Genomic DNA, 24,372 nt, shown 5'->3' on the forward strand with positions numbered 1-24,372 from the left:
GACTCGATCCCAGGACTCCAGGATCATGACCTGAGCCGAAGGCAGTCGCTTAACCAACTGAGCCACCCAGACGCCCAAAAATAAAAAAATTTTTTAAAAATTACTAATTGTTAGATTATAGCATCGGAGTTTACTATAACCCACCTACAAAATCAGATGTTATAAGAGAAATAGAATAGTAGCCATGAGCCTGAAGTTGGAGAGAAATAAAAGTGGACACTGCTATAAGTCAGTTAAACTTTTCCTACATGAACACATAAAAGCCACCTGTGTATGTAACATGTTTTTCTACAAAAAGTTTAACTTTTTAGAGAAGTACTCTTGTGTTATCTTCCTTACATATCAGTATTTCCCCTTCTCTAGGATCAGCAAGTTCATCAGAGACAAAGAACAAAGTTCTCTACTCATTACACTTCTTCTTCCTTTCCTTCACCGTGGCAATATTGCTCAGGTACAAATTCACAGGACCTTGGCTTTGTCTTTAAAGTGGCACTTCATTATTAAGGTTTATCCATGAGCGGTAATTTCATTGGTTTGATTCTGTGATGTATTTGCAAAAAGACTTTATACAGAAATATAAAATTAAAAATAGAGAAGAAACATTGGGACAGAGGTAGGAATGAGGGTGAGCAAGAAGGTAGAAGCACCATCATCAGTCCTAAAAGTCATTTTCCTTTCTTTAGCTTCCAGTCCATTTCAGGATTTTTTTTTTCCTCTCTCACTTTGATCAATAACAAATCTGGAACCCAAGAAATGCATTGTATAATCTTAAATATGGATCACAGTTAAAGAACTGAATGAAAAGTCAGTCTATATTAATATTACATGCAGCTAAGAGTTTCTAAAATGATTTTCAAACCTTAGTTCAATCTCAAGTCAGAGTCTTCCCATGGCTCAAACTCAGTAAGACCTTAGTAGCTACACTGAACATCTCTTACCACATAGTAATTCAGTATAGAAGACCACAGATCTGTAGACAACCAGAAGTGTGTATTTTTCTTCAACAAGCTCATTTTTCTTGGCCCTTTTTGGACTAGACATAGAAGAAATTATGTTCCAAAACCATGTGTCTTTTTCTATTAGAATTAAAGGAAGAAACTGTTAATGGACATTATTGTGGATTTTATGTTAAGTTAAAATGCTAAGAACTTTTAAAGGCCTGTGAAATAACTTTTCTAATTACTACTTCTGCTTCTTAGTGATAATTGTTTGTTTTTTGTTCTGTAATATTAAAGCCAAGTTGACCAGTTTTCTAAATTACTGAAATGTAATTTCTCTTAATATTTCTTCTTAAGGATACAGAGGTTGATATTTTGGTGACAGTACAAAACCTGTTGAAACATTGTCTGGAGCCTACAAGCTTCCTCAAGCCTCTAGCAAAACTCTTTTCGGTTATTAAAAATAAGTTGTCAAGACAATTGCTTTGTACAGTTTTCCAGGTCTGTAATGCCCATTTCTACCCCCAAACCACCCCTTTTTAAAAAGATAACTATGACATGTAACACATATTAACAGCTTTCTTGTCAACATGATGTTTCATATAATTTGAGAGGAAAGGGGGAGTTGAAGGGAGGAGGGCAGAAAAGTTAAGGTTTTATTCAATAATAATATACTGTTTTCATTCCTTTTAGACTCTTTCTGATTTTGAGAGTGGATTAAAATATATTACTGATATTGTCAAGGTAAGAGAGAAAGTCTTATATTTCTCTTTTGCTTCAAAAGTATTATCATTTTTGTTTATTTAAGATTTATATACCTTCATCTCTGTTTTCGGTGTTTCACAGTATTTCAATGTTTTCATTTCTTGTAGCTTAACGCCTTTGATCAAAGACATCTTGATGATATCAACTTTGATGTTCGCTTCTCAACATTCCAGACCATCACTTCTTATATTAAAGAGATGCAAACTGTGGATGTTAACTACCTAATTCCAGTTATGCATAATTGTTTCTATAATATGGAGGTAGGTTTTTATAGCAAAAATTTATGGATTGTTTTTCATTGTTTTGATAATACAACTACATGACCTGATTTCTTAATTTGTATTTTGAGCAAGACAAAGATTTTTTTTTTTAAAAGATTTTATTTATTTATTTGAGAGAGTGAGAATGAGAGAGAGAGAGTACATGAGAAGGGGGAGGGTTAGAGGGAGAAGCAGGCTCTTCGCTGAGCAGGGAGCCCGATGCGGGACTCGATCCTGGGACTCCAGGATCATGACCTGAGCCAAAGGCAGTTGCTTAACCAACTGAGCCACCCAGGCACCCCAAGACAAAGATTTTTGTGTAAAATTTCTTTTAGCTGCAGACTATTTTGTTTGGTGAAGACCATATTGTTATTGTCGTGATTTAAAAGACAAATATTTTGAATAAAATAATACATGTGGAAGCACTTTGAAAAATCCATAAGCTGTGTATTAGAATAGGAAAATTCATAGAGACAGAAAGTAAATTAGTAGTTAACTAGGGCTGCCAGGGGAGGGAGGAATGGGAACCGGGGGGAGGACTTCTGATTGATACAGGGTTTTATTTTGGGCGGGATGAAAAATGTTCTGAAGTTAGATAGTGGTAGTGGTTGCACAACCTTATGAATATACTAAAAACCATTGAATTGTACACTTTAAAAGGGTGAATTTTATAGTATTTCAATTACATCTCAGTTTTTTGTTGAAGTTTCATCACTATATTATTTCGTCACTATATTATATGTACATAACATAATATATATATTAGATTACTTTTATTGATACAGAAATATAAAGGGTTTGGACTATATTAAGTACCATGTTGCTGAACTGAATTAAAACCCAAAACTGGGGAGAATGGAACACTTGATTTATATTTAACCATGTAATGGCATCAGTAATCTCTTTGTGGCGTTTCATAATTATTCATCTGATATTAATGATTATGTAATAGGTGGAAAAGTAATCTCCCCATTTGGGGCTAATTCTTCATATTTAATGTCAAATTCTAGCACAAAGAACTCCAAATCACTGCCTGGTTGGCTGAGTTGACAATACTTCTTTCTCCACGTTCACTACCTACATTGTTCAAACCAGGAACTAGAGCACAACTAACCAGAATTATACCACCCAAATCTGTCATTTTCAGTTACACATTATATTGAATATTGAAAACTGGCTTTAGTGAACCTTTCGTTCTGTTTGAGAAATAAAACTAATCAAAAAGTCTATTTCACTGTATTTTCCAAATCAGAGTGTCACTTCTCAATAAGCATGATTTTTCAGAGTTATTTACTACAGGCATACCTCATTTTATCATGCTTTGCAGATACTGTGTTTTTGGGTTTTAGGTTTTTTTTTCTTTTTTTTTTTTTTTTTACAAACTGAAGGTTTGTGACAACGGTGCTTTGAACAAGTCTTATCAGTGCCATTTTTCCAACAGCATTTGCTGATTTTATCTCTGTGTCACGTTATGTTGATCCTCACAGTATTTCAAACCTTTTCATTATGATTATATTTGTTACAATGATCTGCGATCAGTGATTATGATGCACTGAAATCACAGATCATGGTGTTTTTTTAATTAAGTTATATACCTTGTTTTTTTAGACATAATGCTTTTACAAACTTAATAGACTACAGTATAGTGTAAACATAACTTTTACATGCACTGGGAGACCAAAAAATTAATTTATTTATTTCACTTTATTACGATTTTCACTTTGCTGTGGTGGTCTGGAACCAAACTCACAATATCTCTGAGGTATACCTGCATATTCCTCACAGCCCTACATTTGGTTCTTCCTTAGGTATGATGTACTTGGCGGACATTTCTTAGGAGGAATCTTTACGTAGAGGAGTGGCAACATTTTGTAAACTCTTCCATTGGGAAATAATATTCCATATTATAGTTATTACACAGAATAATTTGTTTTGTTTTGTTTCTTTTCCTGTTTCCAGTTAGGAGACATGTCTTTAAGTGATAATGCCAGCATGTGCCTGATGAGTATCATCAAAAAACTAGCTGCTCTGAACGTCACAGAAAAAGAATATAGGGAAATCATTCATCGTTCACTCCTGGAGAAGTTGAGGAAAGGATTGAAGAGCCAGACAGAGGTATTGGGGTTTTCAATTGTATCTTTGTCTTTTACGTGCTACTGTTGTGGGTTTTGGTTTTGGTTTTATTTTTCCCTACTTAGGCTGTTGTTGAAAAGCAGTCAGGCTTAGTACATTTAATTAAAATACTTGATTGCATAAATACTCACCAAACTCTTAAAAGGACAGTAGGAATAGAAAGGAGAGTGATCATTTCTGATCTTATAGTTTGTGTTTACAGTAGGAATGTTTTACTTTAAAAAAAAATGAAAAAAATTATACGGGCTTTATTGTGTGTCTCTTTATATTATCTAGAAAGCAAATTCTTTTTTTTTTTAAAGATTTTATTTATTTATTTGAGAGAGAGAATGAGAGAGAGAGAGAGCATGAGAGGGGGTTGGGTCAGAGGGAGAAGCAGACTCCCTGCTGAGCAGGGAGCCTGATGCAGGACTCGATCCTGGGACTCCAGGATCATGACCTGAGCCGAAGGCAGTCGCTTAACCAACTGAGCCACCCAGGCGCCCTAGAAAGCAAATTCTTAAAAAAATATTTTTTTTTCTCAACTTGGCATTTGCAGAATATACAACAGGATTATACCACAGTGCTTTCCTGTTTAGTTCAAACCTTTCCAGATCAACCAGAATTTAAAGACTTGGTACAGCTTACTGATTGCCATGATCCAGAAATGGACTTCTTTGAGAATATGAAGCACATTCAGGTAGAAGACACTTCCGTGTTGTTTTTTTTTTTCTGCCTATAAAATAAGCATTTCAAACTGTTCTATCTCATGTAAAAAGATATATTAATTTTCCAAAAAGTTTTGAGCCTCTCATTCCTTGGTCTTCATGATCGTCAGTCAAATTAGCACAGGAAATGATCATTTTCCTGGGGTCTTTTCATGGTATCATAAACCACAATAATAGTGTCACATTTCTCTGCCATTTCCTAAGAAGTACATAAATGTTTTAGGATCCATTGTTAAATAAATGCTATGGATTATAGCTCTGGAAACAAATCAAGGCACAGGTGTTTGTTCATGTAACACATGGACTGTATTTCACTCCTTTAATCTTTTCATGGAAAAGGAACATGATACTAAAATGGAGCTGGTTGTAGGTGAGTGTATTCAGTAACTAATTCTTATTTTATCTAACTCATAGATCCACAGAAGAGCAAGAGCCTTGAAGAAACTGGCAAAACAACTAATGGAAGGCAAAGTTGTGCTTTCTTCTAAAGCTCTTCAGAATTACATCATGCCTTATGCCATGACTCCAATTTTTGATGAGAAAATGCTCAAGGTAGGACATTAGATCTAGAAACCGTTAACCTCTACCCATACCATGACACTTTTCCAAAGTGCCTGTGGGGTTGGTAACATCCATATTGATGTTGTCACAATAATTAGAGACTTAAAATAGTTCTGATGCCCTTAGAATTGTACTTGGCACATAGTAAATGCTCTATAAATGGTAGTTGTAATTTTTATTTTCACTATTATTAGCCCACAAAGGCCAACCACAAAATATTTCCCCTCTTAGAAATAAATGATCACATTACTAACCTAGTATACTTTTATTTTTGTATCATAGGACTTAATTCTGGTAAATGCCATTAATCAGCAGAATCATTGTTTTCCCAAATGGCTCATAAGAAATGAAGTTAAATAATAGCTACCTTTTCTTTAGCATTGTACCAGATACAGGAACTATTCTAAGTACTTTATATAATCTTACTTCATCATCACCCCAGCTTAACCCTATAGGGACTGTTGTCACTATTTTACAGGAAAGTAAACTGGGAATAAGTGAGGTATTTAAATTTCTTAGAGACATACAGAATGAGAATCAGTGTTTGAACTTAGGACTGTCTTCACTATTATACTACATAGTGCCAAAAACAGTGCCTGGCACATTGTAAGGCCTTGATAGATTATTGTTTAGAATAATGAAAGACAGTACCCAGAAATTTAAGTCTAATTGAGGTGATATCAGGAGTTGTGACTTGAATTTATGCTGTGTTGATAACATAGTGTTGTGCAAAGTTAGGTTTCCCCTGTTGTTTCAAAAGTTTTTAAAGAATTACCTAAGTAAATAAAAGAATACTCCCCCAAATTCCAGTTTAAAAGTCAGTAGGCACAACCAACTTATACTTTGATGGCAGTAAAATAGGAAGGAGGTGTAGATGGAAAAAATAAGTTATATTTAGTTTTGGTTGATGTTAACTTGGTATATCCTTTTAGTTTTATTTTTAACACATTGTGACTTTATATTTACAGTTGGTTTCTGGTAGATAGCATACAACTGGGTCTTGGCGGTTTTATCAAATCTGACAATCTCTGCCTTTTAATTGGTTTTAGGCCATTTACATTTAATATCACTATTAATATGTTAGGTTTAAATTGTTGATGTTGTTATTTATTTTCCATTTGTCCCTCTTTTTTCTTTCCTTGTATTGGATTAATTGGATTTTTTAAATGATTTTATTTTCTCTGTTGGCTTACTAGTTATCATGGAGCTTTTTTTTTTTTTTTGTAGATTTTACCTCTGTATCAGTTTTAAACCACACCACACGTTGTTGTTGTTTTTGCTTTAAACAGTCAATTATTGGGGCGCCTAGGAGGCTCAGTCATTTAAGCGTCTGCTTTCAGCTCAGGTCATGATCCCAGGGTCCTGGGATCGAGTTCCACATCTGCCTCCTTGCTCAGTGGGGAGGCTGCTTCTCCCTCTGCCCTTCCCCCTGCTTGTGCTTTGTCTCTCTATATCTCAAATAAATAAATAAGATCTTTAAAAGAATAAACAATTATCTTTTAAAGAAATCTTTCAAAGTAATGAAAGATCTTTTATATTTGCTTACATATTTATAATTTCTGGTCACTTCCAATTAATTATAATTTTCCAATCATTCCTTTGGGTAGATCCAGATATATTCCTGTATCATTTTACTCCTTATAGGAAGGAAGACCTCCTTCAGATTTTTTTGTAGCACAACTTGTGGTGAATTCTTTCAGTTCTTATTTGTCTTTTCTCATTTTTGCTTTTATAAGTAATGTTTCTAGGTATGGAATTCTAGATTAACAGGTTTTTTTTCTTTCTGGTCTTTATAAAGATAATTGCTCTATTGTCTTCTGGTTTATATCATTTCCAAAAAGAAGTCATTCCTATCTTTATTACTCTGAGTGTAATGTATCTATTCTTTTTCTGACTGCCTTGAAAATTTTCTCTATCACTGGTTTTAAGCCATTTGATTACAATGTGCCTTAGTGTAGTTTCCTTCATGTTTCTTATGTTTGGGGTTTGTTGAGCTTCTTGGAGCTATTGAGTTGTAGTGTTCTTCAAATTTGTAAATTTTGGCCATTATTTATTCAAGGATACTTTTGGGTCCCCTTCTTGATTTTGGAGACCCCAGTGTATATTAGGCCACTCAAAGTTGTTTCAAACACACTGAGGCTCTTTTTTTTTTTTCCATTATTTTTTTTTCTGGGTTTCATTTTGTTTCATTTTTGTATTACTGTGTCTTTAAGTTTACTGCTTTTCTTCTTCAGAGTCTTAATCTGCTTTTAATCCTATCCAGTGTGTCTTCCCTCCCAGAACTGTTTTCCATTTCTAGATGTTCAGTTTGGGCCTTTTTTATATCTTACCTCTCTTTTCTTAACATGTTCTTGCTTTCCTCTCCCTTTTTGACCTTATGGAATGTAATTTTATCATTTGTCTTACTGCCTTTGTCTACTATAAGTCTATCATCTGTGTCATTTTGGGGTCTCTTTCAACTAGTTGATTTTTCTTCTCATGAGTTGTATTTTTCTGCTTCTTGGTATGCCTATGCGGCTTACTCTGTATAGCTCTCTCCTGTCTGGTGCTTTGCCCTGTGGACTCTAGCTGCCATAGCCTCAGCTCTGTCTCCTTATATCAGGGAGACCACTGGGCCCTTGTTGGGTTTCTCCTCCTGTGCTTGACACTGTGAATTAGGGCAATTATAAGACACACTTCATTTGTTGCCATACTCTCAGGGAGCACTGAACTGTACTGTTTGATGTCCAAAGTCTGAAAACTGCTATTTCATATATTTTTGTCTACTTTTCTAGTTTAAGGTATGAGGGTAAATCCAGTCCCTGTTCTCTATGATGGCATGAAAGAGATGTCTCCAACATAATGTACTGTTGAATGCTGAACTGTGTGTTAAAGTTAACTTTAGTGTTTGTCAACTTTTACATATGAATTTACTTCATTCACAGTCTGTAGGCTTGAACCCATCAGAGAGGTCTGAGTGGAAAAAAAAAACCCAAAGTGTATTAATACCATTTAATTAAAATACAGTTTCATTCCTTTAATTGACAGTGTCTTTTCTTAGAGCTAGGTGGGGCGGGGGGTGGAGTATAGCTTGGTCATTCCTTCCTTTCTGTAATTGCTGGTCACCGACTATCTAAGCTTTTTAATGTATGAAATTGGCTCTGTTACTAACATTTTGTTAGTAAATGTAATTCTGTGTTGATATTCTTGATATGTTTTACAGCATGAAAATATAACCATTGCTGCCACAGAAGTTATTGGAGCTATTTGCAGACATCTCTCTTGGTCAGCATATATCTATTACTTGAAACATTTCATTCATGTTTTACAGACAGGACAGATCAGTCAAAAGCTGGGTGTCAGGTATGTATGGTCAAACTTCTTTGTATTTTAAAATGTCAGTTTTGGATTATTTCTTGAAGTAGTCTTGCTCATCTCAGTTTACTTTTACCTTGTATTGAGGTTATGTTAATGTTTGTTAACATCAAAAATAACTAAAACTGGTAAAAGTAATATTAATGTTTGTAAGTCTTTAAATGTTTACTTTTAATCAAATGATGTTGTGAATCAAGCAAACATTTCTGTGTACCTTCTTTTTTTAACAGTTTGCTAGTAATAGTGTTAGAAGCATTCCACTTTGACCACAAAACTCTTGAAGAACAAGTGAGAAAAATCCAGAATGATGAAAGTAAGTTTTTGAAACTTTCTTAAACTAAATTTCCATTCTGCTCTTGGATAATTGATGATGATGAATTAAAGATGGCAAAATTCAGCTTACCACCCTTTTCTGCTCCTAGAGCAGTGACCAGTGAATGAGTCAGGAGGAAGTTAAAGCAGATGGTTTATTTGTGTAAAAACTTATTTAACAATAGAGAAGGCCAGTCTAAATTATATGGGCAAAAAATCTGAGCTGTAGACTATTTATATAGAAATCCAATTTTACCACCTGCATGTATGAAAAGAACATTAAGCAATGAATGCAAAGAAAGTATAAGGAAATAATTAAAAAGTAGAGCAACAGTTAATGAAATATAAAGTAGATACAATAAGAAAGGATCATCATAGCTAAAAATAATTTTAGATATTTGAAAAAATTATAAATTGGCAAAGCTCTTTCAAAATTGGTCAGTAAAAATAGAAGGCATAAAAACATTATGAATTTTAAAAGATCACAATTAAATGAAAAAGGTTAAATAATGTTATGCTCTTTATACTTAAAAATTTGAATACTTGAGTGAGACATACAAATTCTTAGAAAAATAAAATACAAAAGCTGGCTTTAGAAGAAATAGAAAATCTGGGTGTACCTCTAACCACTAAAGAAATTGACTATAGTTTAAAAACCTCTTGATGAAAATACCAGGTTCACACTGTTTTATAGGCAAGTTCTACAAATATTTAAGGAATTTCAACCTTATGCCTGCCATTTCAGATGATTGATAAAGGAAGCTTCCACCAACTCATGAAGTTGGTATACTTGGTTAATGGAATTTAACATATTAGCATGCAAAAAACATGTGGTCATCTAAAGAGACACAAGGGAAACATTTGATTAAATTCAGTATCTATTGATATCAAATAAGGAATAATTAGAAATTTCCTTAACCTATTAAAAGAAAAGAATGAACACTTAAATGGGCCAATAGGCTAATTGTTTTTGCTAAAGACATTGAAATATTCTGGCTCTCAGTTTGCACTACTCCAACATTCCTTCCTATTCAAAATTTTCTAATTCTTTGATTCACAGTAAAATCACTGTAGAGCCACACTAATAGCAAAGACTGGCTTGAATTTGTAGGAACTATGTATGTTGTAAACTATTAATGTACTACAGCCCCTTAACGGTTTATTTTCAGGCAGTGGAATCTGCATTTTGCAATTTTGCATAAACAGAAACATTAAAAATTAAGATACTTAATTTGCTTAACTGTCTCTTTTCTTCTTAGATATGACTGAAGTTTGAAACATTAATTGAGCACCTTCTATGACCTGGACCTTTATATAGACATTATCTTATTTGTTTTCATAAGAATCTTACAAGAACCTTAGTTGTTAGTTACCGCATCGTTTTTGATATGAGAAATTACAGTTCAGAAGTGTAAAGTAACTTTCCCAAAGCTACATGGCCAGTAAACAAAATAAAGACTAATAGCTACCATTTTTGAAAGTCAGTGAAGTGTCAGAAACATATTTTGGGTGCATTACAGACTTTTTATCTCATTTAATCCTCACACAATAGCCTTGTAAGGTAGGTGCCATCTCCAGCTTACCAATAAAGAATCCAGAGCCTATGCTGGTCACATGGCTTATTAGCAGAGCCAAGCCGGGACTTGTCCCACAGTACTGTCCTGCCTAATTTTCTTTAATAAACTGGACCCTATAGTAAGGGACATTTCCACATGACAACTGTTGGCTGCCATTATGATTTTCATGCTCATGAGTATAGGTTTTTGTTTTTGGAAACCTCCAACCACAGTACTTTAGAAGCTTTCTTTTGGTTAAGACCTTCCTCCCAGCCTAGCCTCCTAGTATATTCCCAAAGTACCCTGTACTTGCTCTCCCACCCTCATAACTGTGAGTTTACTTGTCTCTATTCGTCATTAGGCTCCAAAGTGTAAGACAGCAAAAAACCATAACCCTTTCATTTAGTGCTATTTCCTCAGCACTTACCTTGCCTACCCATAGTGATGACTAGTTTTTATTGGATGTTGGTGGGAAAGACTACGTAACACAACTGTGTTGTTTCCTTATTTGATTTAAGGTGACTTTTGTTGTTTACTAAACATAGACACAATAGAAGTGATTGAGTTGCCCGAGCATGAAGCCATGGAATTAGAGCAAATGGATGAGGAAGAGAAGGAAAACAAATGTAAGAGTTTGTCAGACAATAGCCAAAAATTGGGAAATCCTGATCCAGCTGATTGTGAAGGGACATCAGCTAGAGAACCTGAGTGTATCACGGAGTCCATCTCTTTCCTTCCTCGGAATAAGGAAGAATTGGAGAGAACAATTAAAAATATCCAAGGAACCATAACTGGGGATATCCTTCCCCGGCTACATAAATGCCTGGCATCTACGGTAATCATTCTCTTTGGGGCGCAGGATGTCTGTGTGAACCCAGGTGTTTGTGTGGCCCTGTCAGACTGAGGCTCCTAACTATCATTGATTGACTTCAGCTTTTGGATTTTCTTTTACCTCAACACTTCACAGTTTTACCTCCCTTGATTTGTCTCATCATCTTTAGGTTCGTCTCCTGCTGCAGCTAATGTTTCTTCATTATGATTTTCATATGGTAGACATATGCTTCCTATCTCCAAAGCAATTAATTAGATGACTCTTATATCCAAAAAAGAAAAAGTTTTAAAAAATTAGAGTATGTTTTCCTTTTCAACATGTTGGCCACTTCTCTGCTGTTCAAAATTCATCTTCTTCCTGGTTAACAGGGATAATATTTAGCAGTGGATTCTCATGAAGTCAGAGCCTTTCCTTCTCAGTGTAAAACATTGATTGGCAAACTGTGGTCCATGGGCGGGATCTAGCCTGCAGCCTGTTGTTGTAAATGAAGTTTTATTGGAACACACTCACACTCATTGTTGTACACATACTGTTTAATTCATCTTTTATGTTACCACAGCAGAGTTGAGTAGCTTCAAGAGAGATCATAAAGCCAAAAATACTTAGTATCTGACCCTCTACAGAAGTTTGCCAGCCCCTGGTGTAAAATATTGACTTGATCATTTGGTATATTTGTAAATATAACTTATTTGAGGCACTGTATTTCTTACATACCAACAGTGTCACTCAAAGTCTTGAAAATCCCAATTGATAGAGATTTCTTACGATTTTTATATATTTCACAGCAGTCTTAATCTACATCAGTGAAAATTTGGCTTTATTTTTTTCTGGTTTCTCCTTTGGAAAAAACCTTATTCCTACTAGTTTTATGATTTTTAGAGGGTTATTCTCAAATTGCATAATTTAGTTTCATTTTAAGACCGTAAACTTGGAAATGGTCATAAAATGTATCAAAAGAGCTTACCTTTCAAATGCAAGGTTGCAATGTTTGTAGGTCCCTGATCCATTTATTTTTGTTTTAGTTTAACCTAAATTTTTCTTACAGACTAAAAGGGAAGAAGAACACAAGCTCATAAAATCCAAAGTTGTGAATGATGAGGAAGTAGTTCGCGTTCCTTTAGCTTTTGCCATGGTTAAACTAATGCAGTCCCTTCCACAAGAAGTTATGGAAGCTAATCTGCCAAGGTATATTGTGTGACAAATTAGAAAAGTTCAGTGAAACTCAAAAATCAGTTCTTTCTTCCTGACTCTTGAATCTCTTTTGTGAGGAAGAGAAGTACTGTCAAAATATGCTGTGATTTCGAATCTTAACTGGGAAATTTGGGTTACTGAATAATTAAGAGACAAAAGGATGTTTGTATTTTTATTTGCTTCTGTATTTTGATTAGTCCTTTTCAACTTTTCATTTTCTAGTATTTTGTTGAAAGTATGTGCCCTCCTCAAGAACAGAACACAGGAAATCAGAGACATTGCACGCAGCACTCTAGCAAAAATAATAGAAGATCTAGGTGTGCACTACCTACAGTATATTTTAAAAGAGTTACAGACTACCCTTGTCCGTGGATATCAGGTAAATTGCATTATGTGCCTTATATTCACAGAGGTCAGATTGAAATTCAAATGTTTGCAGTTTGAACTCTATAAGTGAAGGTGCTATGGGTTTGTCTTCAGTAAAGTTGATCCACTACAGTAGCAATCAAGAATATTCACAGGTTTCTAATCAGCATTTTAAAAATCTATTTAAAAGAAAAAAAAAATCTCTTATATTTGATTTTTATAAAGTCACTTACAGGCCTGGATTACATAACCTCTTTTTTTCCCAAATCATTTGATACCAAGTTTTGTATTTTCTGAGTTTTTAAAAATATTCTTGTTGAATGCATGTTGAATGTATTACCACAAATGTGAATAATAAAGAACATACACATTTGCTTTAAGAGTTGAACCATATGATAGAAGTAATAAAATAGGAACCCCAGTTGGAGTACAAAGCTCTTTAAGTAGTGACATGACTGGCTAGCTCCTCACTACTCCACAAGTATGGATCTTGGATAAGCACCATCAGCAACACCTGGGAGCTTGTTAGAAATGCACAATTATGCAGAAAAAGACTGCGGAGGAGTAGGGGACCCTATTCCAACCAGTCCCCGGAATTGAGCTGGATATCTACCAGACCACTCTGAACACCCACAAAATCAGCCTGAGATGTAAGAAGATAGATCTGGATCTCTACAAAGAATATTGCAGGTGGTTGGTTTTGAGGTATGAAGCAGGGAGCTGTGATTCCGTGGGCAGATATTAGAAGATAAATGGAAGGGGGAGGGAGCTGCTTGCTATAAGCTCTGGCGCCGGGAAGGTGAAATAACACAGGAGCGCAAAAGCCTCCTGCACTGGGGACAGGGTACAGACTCACAGACTGGTAGCAATGGGGAAAGGACTTTAGGGCAGTCCCCCAGACGGAAACCCAGAGTGGCGGGGCCGTGCATGTGCAAACTGGTGGCAGCTGGCAGTTGTAGAAGCACAAAGGGCAGAGACGTGTCCCATCCTGGAGGTGAGGACTGGGAGCCCTGCTTGAGGGGCACACAACCCAGGACACTGCAGTTTATAGCAGCACAGTCAGAAACGGAGATAGTGTGGCCTGGAGAGCTCACTGAAGAACAGAGTGCGATCTCTCCGCTCTGAGGCAGAGGGTTGGAAACAATCTCTTCTGCTCTGACTCTTGGAAGAGATGCGGAAAACCGCCAGGGAAAGCTGTCAGAGAACAAAAGCCCCAAAAAACCGGTTTTCACTGAGCCCATCCCCTCCCCCCCAACAGCGGGCAGGGCAACTCTGCCCAAACAGCGCAGCAGGCCCCTCCCCCAAAAGACACGCCGGGAGAACAAGAGACTTGCAACCCTAAGGTCCCTATAAAACAGGTACATCTTGCTTGGGTTGTGGTCAGTAATTTGGACTCTGTACATTCCTTCAACCACCCATCAACAAAATGACTAGGAGGAGGGACCCCCAAAATAGGAAGGACTCAGAGACTGTGACATCTGCCACAGATTTACAAATGGATACAGATAAAACCAAGGTGTCGGAAATGGAATTCAGGGTAGCATTTGTGAAGACAATAGCTAGAATGGAGAAATTGATTAATGGAAACAGTCTCTAAGGGCAGAAATGAAAGCTGAACTAGCAGAACTTAAAAATGCTATCAATGAGATCCAATCTAATCTAGATAATGTAACAGCTAGGGTAAGCGAGGCAGAAGAATGAATCAGTGATCTAGGAAACCAGTTGATAGAAAAGAAGGATAAAGAGGAGGCGAGGGAGAAACAACTCAGAATCCATGAAAATAGGATCAGAGAAATAAGTGACACCATGAAACGTTCCAATGTTAGAATTATTGGGATCCCTGAGGAGGTGGAGAGAGAGAGAGGACTAGAAGATATATTTGAGCAAATTGTAGCTGAGAACTTCCCTAATCTGGGGAATGAAACAAACATTCTTGTCCTAGAGGCAGAGAGGACCCCTCCCAAGATCAAGGAAAATAGGCCAACGCCCTGGCATGTAATAGTAAAACTCACAAATCTTAGAACCAAGGAAACCATCTTAAGGGCAGTTAGGAGGAAGAGATTCCTTATGTACAGAGGGAGGAACATCAGAATAACATCAGACCTATCCACAGAGACCTGGCAAGCCAGAAAGGGCTGGCAAGACATATTCAGGGTACTAAACGAAAAGAACATGCAGCCAAGAATACATTATCTGGCAAGGCTATCATTTAGAAAGGATGGAGAGATGCAGAGCTTCCAAGACCGGCAGAAACTGAAAGAATATGTGACCACTAAGCCGGCCCTGCAAGAAATATTAAGGGGGGTTCTATAAAAGGCGAAAGACCCCAAGAGTGATATAGAACAGAAATTTACAGAGACAGTCTGTAGAAACAAGAACTTCACAGGCAACATGATGACAATAAATTCATATCTTTCAATAATCACGCTCAATGTGAACGACCTAAATGCTCCCATAAAACGGCAACCCATCCATATACTGTCTACAAGAGACTCATTTTGTGCCTAAAGATACATCCAGACTGAAAGTGAAGGGATAGAGATCCATCTTCCATGCCAACAGACCTCAAAAGAAAGCTGGGGTAGCAATTCTTATATCAGACAAATTAGATTTTAAGCTAAAGGACTGAGGTTAGAGATAAGAAGGGCACTATATCATTCTTAAAGGGTCTATCCAATGAGAAGATCTAACAATTGTAAGTATCTATGCCCCCAGCATGGGAGCAGCCATGTACATAAGCCAACTGTTAACCAAAATAAAGAGTCATATTGATAATAATACGTTAATTGTAGGAGACCTCAATACTCCACTCTCAGCAATAGACAGATCATCTAAACAGAAAATCAACAAAGAAACAAGAGCTTTGAATGACACACTAGACCAGATAGACCTCATAGATATATACAGAACATTCCACCCTAAAACGACAGAATACTCATTCTTCTCAAGCGCACATGGAACTTTCTCCAGAATAGACCACATACTGGGTCACAAATGAGGTCTCAACTGATACCAAAAGACTGAGATTATTCCCTGCATATTCTCAGACCATAATGCTTTAAAACTGGAACTCAATCACAAGAAAAAAATTGGAAGAAATTCAAACACTTGGAAGCTAAAGACCATTCTGCTCAAGAATGTTTGGGTCAACCAGGAAATCAAAGAACTTAAACAATTCATGGAAACCAATGAGAACAAAAACACATTGTTCCAAAACCTATGGGAGGGGCGCCTGGGTGGCTCAGTTGGTTAAAGCGACTGCCTTCGGCTCAGGTCGTGATCCTGGAGTCCCGGGATCGAGTCCCATATTGGGCTCCCTGCTCAGCGGGGAGTCTGCTTCTCCCTCTGACCCTCTTCCCTCTTGTGCTCTGTCTCTCGTTCTCTCTCTCTCAAATAAATAAATAAAATCTTAAAAAAAAAAAAAAAAGAAATTATTATCAAGGGCGCCTGGGTGGCTCAGTTGGCTAAGCAACTGCCTTCAGCTCAGGTCATGATCCTGGAGTCCCAGGATTGAGTCCCGCATCGGGCTCCCTGCTCAGCAGGGAGTCTGCTTCTCCCTCTGACCTTCCCCCCCTCATGTGCTCTCTTTCTCAAATAAATAAATAAAATCTTTTTAAAAAAAATTATTATCAAAAACTATATGCCAGTAAATTGAGCAACCTGGAAGAAATGGATGTGTTCCTGGAAACCTGTAAACTGCCAAGACTGAAACAGGAAGAAATTGACAACCTGAATAGGCCAGTAACCAATAACGAGATTGAAGCCGTGATCACAAATCTCTCAAAAAACAAGAGTCCAGGGCTGATGGATTCCCTGGGGAATTCTACCAAACATTCAAAGAAGAAATAATACCTATTCTCCTGAAGCTATTTCAAAAAATAAAAACAGAAGGAAAACTTCCAGACTCATTCTATGAAGCCAACATTATCTTAATCCCCAAACCAGGCAAAGACCCCATCAAAAAGGAGAATTTCAGAGACATATCCCTGATGAATATGGATTCCAAAAATCCTCAACAAAATCCTAGCTAATAGGATCCAACAATACATTAAAAGGATCATCCACCACGACCAAGTGGGACTTATCCCTGGGATGCAGGGTGGTTCAACATTCACAAATCAATCAATGTGATAGAACACATTAATAAGAGGAGAGAGAAGAACCATATGGTCCTCTCAGTTGATGCAGAAAAAGCATTTGACAAAATACAGCATCCTTTCCTAATTAAAACTTCAGAGTATAGGGATAGAGGGAACATTCCTCAGGTTCATAAAATCCATCTGTGAAAAACCCACAGTGAATATTATCCTCAGTGGGGAAAAGCTGAGAGCCTTTCCCTTAAGATCAGGAACACGCCAAAGATGCCCACTCTCGCCACTGTTGTTCAACATAGTACTAGAAGTCCTGGCAACAGCAGTCAGACAACAAAAATAAATAAAAGGTATTCAAATTGGCAAAGAAGAAGTCAAACTCTCTCTCTTCGCAGATGACATGATACTTTATGTGGAAAACCCAAAAGACTCCACCCCCAAATTACTAGAACTCATACAGCAATTTCAGTCATGTGGCAGGATACAAAATCAATGCGCAGAAATCAGTTGCTTTCTTATACACTAACAATGCAACCATAGAAAGAGAAATTAGAGAAACGATTCCATTTACAATAGCACCAAAAACCATAAGATACCTCGGAATAAACCTAACCAAAGAGGTAAAGGATCTGTACTCTAAGAACTACAGAACACTCATGAAAGAAATTGAAGAAGACAGCAGAATATGGAAAAATATTCCATGCTCATGGATCGGAAGAGTAAGCATTGTTAAAATTTCTATGCTACCCAGAGCAATGTATACCTTCAACGCCATCCCGATCAAAGTTCCTATGACATTTTTCAAAGTGCTGGAACAAACAATCCTAAAAATTTGTATGGAATCAGAAAAGACCCCGAATCGCCAAGGAAATGTTAAAAAAGATAAAGCTGGGTGCATCACATTGCCAGATTTCAAGCTATATTGCAAAGCAGTGATCACCAAGACTGCATGGTATTGGCACAAAAACAGACATATAGATCAATGTCTATATTCTCTGTTAGAGCCCAGATATGGACCCTCAACTCTATGGTCAAATAATTTTTGACAAAGCAGGAAAAAATAAGCAATGGAAAAAAGTTCTTCAATAAATGGTGCTGGGAAAATTGGACAGCTATATACAGAAGAATGAAACTCGACCATTCTCTAACACCATACACAAAGATAAACTCAAAATGGATGAAAGACCTCAATGTGAGACAGGAATCCATCAAAATCCTAGAGGAGAACATAGCAGTAACCTCTTTGACATTGACCACAGCAACTTCTTTCAAGATACATCTCCAAAGGCTAGTGAAACAAAAGCAAAAATGAACTTTTGGGACTTCATCAAGATAAAAAGCTTCTGCACAGCAAAGGAAACAGTCAACAAAACAAAGAGGCAGCCCACAAAATGGGAGGAGATATTTGCAAATGACACTACAGACAAAGAGCTGATATCCAAGATTATAAAGAACTTCTCAAACTCAACACCCAAAAAACAAATAATCAAGTCAAAAAATGGGCAGAAGACATGAACAGCCACTTCTCCGAAGAAGACATACAAATGGCTAACACACACATGAAAAAATGTTCATCATCATTACCCATCAGAGAAATTCAAAACCACATTTGAGATACCACCTTACACCAGTTAGAATGGCAAAAATTGACAAGGCAAGAAACAACAAATGTTGGAGAGGTTGTGGAGAAAGGGGAACCCTCTTACACTGTTGGTAGGAATGCAAGTTGGTACAGCCACTTTCGGTTACAGTGTGGAGGTTCCTCAAAAAATTAAAAATAGAGCTACCCTATGACCCAGCAATTGCACTACTGGCTATTTACCCCAAAGACACAGATGTAGTGAAAAGAAGGGCCATCTGCACCCCAGTGTTCATAGCAGCAAGGTCCACAATAGCCAAACTGTGGAAAGAGCCGAGATGCCCTTCAACAGATGAATGGATAAAGAAGATGTGGTCCATATATACAATGGAATATTACTGAGCCATCAGAAAGGATGAATACCCAACTTTTATATCAACATGGATGGGACTGGAGATTATGCTAAGTGAAATAAGTCAAGCAGAGAAGGTCAATTATATGGTTTCACTTATTTATGGAACATAAGGAAGGACATTAGGAGAAGGAAGGGAAAAATGAAGGGGGGGGATCGGAAGGGGAAATGAACCATCAGATCTATGGACTCCTAGTAACAAACTGAGGGTTTTAGAGGGGAAGGAGGTGAGGGTATGTGTTAGCCAGGTGATGGGTATTAAGGAGGGCATGTACTGCATGGAGCACTGGGTGCTATACGAAAACAATAAATCGTGGATCACTACATCAAAAACCAATGATGTATGCTGACTAACATAACATAATGAAATAAAATAAAATTAAAAAAGAAATGCACAATTTAGGGCCCTACACCTAAGCTACACTATCTGCATTTCAGTAGGATCCCTGAGTGATAATCAAGTTTGAGAAAAACTGTAGCTTGTTCTTTTCAAGTATCCAGTCAAGACTTCTCATAGTTAGCTTTACTTTCTGTATCTGAATTTGTTCAAAGGTAAGCTTCCTATTCTATAGTTTATAAATCTAACACATTAAAATATCAGTATTCATTTTAACTCTCTCTTTGAATAGTTTTTTGATGGTTGCTCTAGGAATTACCATATACATAGTTACTTTTAATATTCTACTCAGAATCAGAATTTTATGACTTCAAGTGGAATATAGAAACCTTACCCCCATATGGATCCCTTCATCCTTTATTTTATAGTTGTTTGTCTATTATATCTCCATATATTGAAAACTTCATCAGGCAGTGGTACAGTTTTTGCTTGTAATTGTCAAACATATTTTAAAGAACTCAAGAAGAAAAAAACAGTCTGTTAGTTTGCCCAGATATTTATCATTTCTGCTGCCCTTCTTTAATTTCTGAATTTCCAAGTTTCTGGTAATTGTTTCCCTTCAGCCTAAGAACTTCCATCAGCAATCTTGTAGGGCAAATATGGTGGCAGCAAATGCTCTTAGTTTTCTGTCATCATTAACAGTACTTTTCTTTCAGCACTTTAAAAATGTTGAATCACAAAAAAAAAAAAATGTTGAATCACTTCCTTCTGGCCTTTCTGATGAATAATCCAGTTATTCAAATCATTTTCCCCCTCTAAGTAATGCATCGTTTTCTCCTCTGGCTGCTTTAGACTTTTTCTTTGCCTTTATTTTTCAGTAGTTTGATTACGATGTATTTGAGTTTGCTTTTTGCGGTTGGGGGGCTGGCAGGGGGGTAGTCTATTTGAGATTTGCTTCCCAAATTTGGGAAATTTTGAGCCATTATTTCTCCAGGTACTTCTTTTGCACTGTACTCTGTCCTCTCCTGGAACTCCAGGGAAATGAATATTAGACTTTCTGTTTTTGTCCCGCTGGTTCCTGAGGCTCTCTTCGTATTTTTTATTTGTTCAGTTCTTCCTTTCTGTTGTTTGGATGTGAATAGTTTTTATTGATTTGTCTTTGGTTCACTTACTCTTTCCTTTTTCATCTCCATCCTGCTGCTGGGCTCATCCAATGAATTTCTTACTTTGGTTATTGGGTTTTTCAGTTCTAAAATTTCCACTTAATTCTTTATATCTTTAGTTTCTTTGCTAGCACTTTAGTTTTCCATTTGTTTCAGTCCTCCAGGTAGAAAGCTGGGGCTTTATTGCTCCCACTTTGCTGTCACTTCCCACGGCTGTGCCCACAGGAGGGGCCTAGTGGTGGCAAAACAGAAAGAGAAGAGTAGCTAGCATTGGCCTACCCTCTCAGCATGCAGTTCCACTAAAGCAGAGGAAGGTCCCCTCCCACAGAGTTGTGGCTCCTGCCAATTCCCATTTCTAGGCCATTGCCACCACCATCACTGCAGGATTGTAGGAGGCTGGGGTGTGGGAGAACAGAAAAAAGAAAGAAAGAAAACCAGGGATTTCCTCCCTCACGTAGAGCATTATGTGTTCCTGCTCCTACTCAGCAAGATATGGGGCTTCTCCTAGAGTTCCCTTCGTCCTGGCATCTACTTGCATGTTAGCTGGGGGATACTGAACAGAAAACAGTGGTAAACTCCCTGGAAGTTTGGTGGTACTTGCATTCTGGTGTTCTTCCCCAATAGCTGTTCCATGCATCTTTCCAGGTGTTAACAGCTGCTTTCAGTGGGAGAGACAGAGTAGAGTGTGCTTTCTCCATCTTACCTGGGATCAGAGCCCCTGTCAGTATTCATTTTTTTCTATTCTTCCAACCAGCATTTATTCCATTGCTGCTTTATGTGACGTGCGGTGTTAGGCGTGGGCATAGAAGGATAAATACAGTATATTTCTGTCTTTTGGATTCATCCATATTTTAATGGAGAACATGAGATACTTAAATGAGTAGCCCTTTTTTCTCTAACCACCTGTTCCTTAAGTCCATTCCATGATTTGTTAAAATAATTAAAATAGGGATGAGAGAACAACTAGTTTGGGTTTTAGTGTGAATTGTGTAGACACTATTCAAAATTGTACTCCTCAAATGTCATTCTTCATCCCCCGCAAAAGGACTTTTAAGTATAAAGCCCGCAGCAAACATTTTAAGTGCATAAAAGTACATAAAGATCTCCAGTATTTACATATGAAATTATGCCTTTAGAATCCAGTCGAGGTGCGCCTGGCGGGCTCAGTCAGTAGAGCATGCAACTCTTGATCTTGGGGTTGAGTTTGAGCCCCACACTGGGTGTAGAGAGTACTTAAAAAATAAAAGCCAATCTATATATTCATAACCAATTATGTTTAGTTAGCCTGTGATCATTATCTCATGTTCACCATGATAATTTTATAGCATTAGAAGCAGCATAAAGAATGCAAAAAGCTTGAGAGGCAACATAGTATAGTGATACAGAGCAGGGGCTCTGGCACCAGTCCATATGGCTTCAAATCCTGACTCTACCACTGCTACCCATGCAACCTGTGGCAAGTTACTTGATCTCTTTGTGCCTCAGCTTCCTCATCTGAAAAGTGCTGATAATATAGCACCTACACCATAGATACAGTGGATGAGGATTAAATAATTTAATACATGTATGTGGTATTCATATAGTAGTACTAATAGCTCATAGTAAGCTCTTAGGAATGTTAGCTATGGTTAATATTAAGGGCAAAAATTCATCTGTTTCCTTCAGGACAGCTTTGATTGCACTCAACATTGGCAAGCCCCTTAATTCACAGGTTGGTTTTTAAAATTCAAGGCTCTTGTGCCTTTCTTTATAAATCAGTGGCCTGGTTTAGTCATAGTCAGTAATAGATCCCAAGCATAGAAATGTGTTTCTGAGCATCTTTTGCTCAAAGTGATCATCTGGTTAGTCTTTTACACGGTGATATTTATCAAAGCTTCTCCCTATAGTAATGACAGATATTACTCTGAGTGCCCTCTACAGTACTTCTTAGATCTTATTTTTTTCCTAATGTGGTATTCTTCACCATTCATATTCTCACTGTGCATTTCATTTTAGGTCCATGTGCTAACTTTCACTGTTTACATGTTGCTGCAAGGCCTCACCAACAAGCTACAAGTTGGGGATTTGGACTCTTGTTTAGATATAATGATAGAGGTAAGATTTAGAAAAAGGAAGTTTCACTGTTTTTTTTAAACTGGGCAAAGGACACAGGAAATCAGTTCACAAATTAAGGAATAATTATAGCCTATAGAAATGAAAATAATGTACTGTCTTATCTCTTAAATTAGCAGAGGTTTAAAGAGCTGATCAAGTGACGTGAGATGGGCACCTGCCACTGCTAGTAGGTCATGAGTTTTGGTATAACCTTTCTGGAAAGAAAGCTGATGTTGTGTATCAAGAACTTTAAAATAAGCAAAAATTTCAACTACTTCCAAGAATCTGTTTTAAAGGAATAATCAGATATATTTAGTCTGCGGTTTATATAAAAGCTATAAAGCTTTACCTAGAACAATGAAAAGTAGAATAATGAAAAATTCATAATCAATTTTTAAAATTGGATAATGTGATAATTTGCGGGGTAGGATTAAGTGCTACACAGTCTTTGCTCATAAAAAAAATGTAGACACTTAAACATTTTGAATTAAACACATCAGTTTTGGTAATTAAGTTGCAAATATCATATCATATTAGTTTTTTAAAGAGAAATTAAGCTGCTCTTTGGTAATATCAAAGAAGTAGTACCTGTCTGTATATTCCGTAATTGTATATGTAAATCTATATAGTATTCTTCTTTTGTTTCCCCTTAGAAAAAACTTTTAGGTGTTTCTATATTTGCTTGTCTTTCAGTAATTGGTCCCTGAACTACCTTGAAAAAGTGAAATCTAATAGGAATTCCTACCATCTAATTTCAGTCCTGTCTAACTTGCTTTCCCTTGATCTGGATATATCAGAGACTACTTATGTTGACATATCTTGCTGATTGCATATAACTGCCATTTGGCTTTTTTCTCTCAAAGATTTTTAACCATGAGTTGTTTGGTGCCATTGCTGAAGAGAAGGAAGTGAAGCAGATCCTCTCCAAGGTCATGGAGGCACGAAGAAGCAAAAGTTACGATTCTTATGAAATCCTGGGCAAGTTTATAGGAAAAGATCAGGTTACAAAACTTATCCTTCCATTAAAAGAGGTAAGGACTTGAATGCAATACAGGAGATCCCCATGTTACGGTATCATGAGTTCTTGAAAAGAGCCATGCGGGATAAGTCTTAATGCTGCACCTGACCACCAGGATTTCCTTTGATACTAAGGGAACCTGTACTATATAGCCACTAGCTGGCAGCCCTATTTGGGCATTCTAAACCAAGAACCAGTCCTGGATGTAAACTGTGTGATGCAGAAGCAAAAAATTTGAAATGCAGGTGAATTTTATAGCTGGGTCAAGTGAGCAGCTAAGAACATAGCTTTTGTGGAGTCAGATTGCTACTCCCAGATTGCCAAGAGGGAGAAAAGTGGCATTTGTTGAACATGTATTATGTTCTAAGCATTGTGTTTCATTATCACTTCTAATCCGCAGAGCCACTCTGAGATCAATGGTACTTCCATCTAACAGATAAGAAAATGCAGGTTCAGAAAAGTCATGGTTAAAGAGGAGAGTAAGGATTTCTGTTCCAAAGCTCACATTCTCTGCACTGTTTTCGCCTTTCTTTTCTTTTTTTTTATTATTTTGTTATGCTAATCACCATATATTACATCATTAGTTTTTGATGTAGTGTTCCATGATTCATTGTTTGCGTATAACACCCAGTGCTCCATGCAGAACGTGCCCTCTTTAATACCCATCACCAGGCTAACCCATCCCCCCACCCCCCTCTCCTCT

The 24,372-nt window shown here is 36.9% G+C and overlaps 1 protein-coding gene across 2 annotated transcripts in view; it reads left to right on the forward strand.

Moving 5' to 3' along the window:
• The window catches only part of UTP20 (UTP20 small subunit processome component), a 98,022-nt gene that overhangs the window by 56,127 nt on the left and 17,523 nt on the right, over nucleotides 1-24,372 (forward strand). Inside the window, exons 32-45 of one of the 2 annotated variants that reach the window (XM_028121621.1) lie at nucleotides 364-451; nucleotides 1,296-1,439; nucleotides 1,632-1,682; nucleotides 1,811-1,963; nucleotides 3,923-4,078; nucleotides 4,635-4,775; nucleotides 5,218-5,355; nucleotides 8,567-8,706; nucleotides 8,949-9,031; nucleotides 11,105-11,421; nucleotides 12,464-12,603; nucleotides 12,832-12,988; nucleotides 22,553-22,651; nucleotides 23,515-23,682. In XM_028121621.1, coding sequence (XP_027977422.1) covers nucleotides 364-451; nucleotides 1,296-1,439; nucleotides 1,632-1,682; nucleotides 1,811-1,963; nucleotides 3,923-4,078; nucleotides 4,635-4,775; nucleotides 5,218-5,355; nucleotides 8,567-8,706; nucleotides 8,949-9,031; nucleotides 11,105-11,421; nucleotides 12,464-12,603; nucleotides 12,832-12,988; nucleotides 22,553-22,651; nucleotides 23,515-23,682 — 1,975 coding nt within the window. The remainder of the gene's footprint in view (nucleotides 1-363; nucleotides 452-1,295; nucleotides 1,440-1,631; nucleotides 1,683-1,810; nucleotides 1,964-3,922; nucleotides 4,079-4,634; nucleotides 4,776-5,217; nucleotides 5,356-8,566; nucleotides 8,707-8,948; nucleotides 9,032-11,104; nucleotides 11,422-12,463; nucleotides 12,604-12,831; nucleotides 12,989-22,552; nucleotides 22,652-23,514; nucleotides 23,683-24,372) is intronic. The other variant, XM_028121622.2, reaches the window with a different exon arrangement.

This window comes from Eumetopias jubatus, unplaced genomic scaffold, assembly GCF_037043125.1.
Source record: "Eumetopias jubatus isolate StellerSeaLion01/CBP00866 unplaced genomic scaffold, mEumJub1_p1.0 scaffold_8, whole genome shotgun sequence".
Taxonomy (NCBI): Eukaryota; Metazoa; Chordata; class Mammalia; order Carnivora; family Otariidae; genus Eumetopias; species Eumetopias jubatus.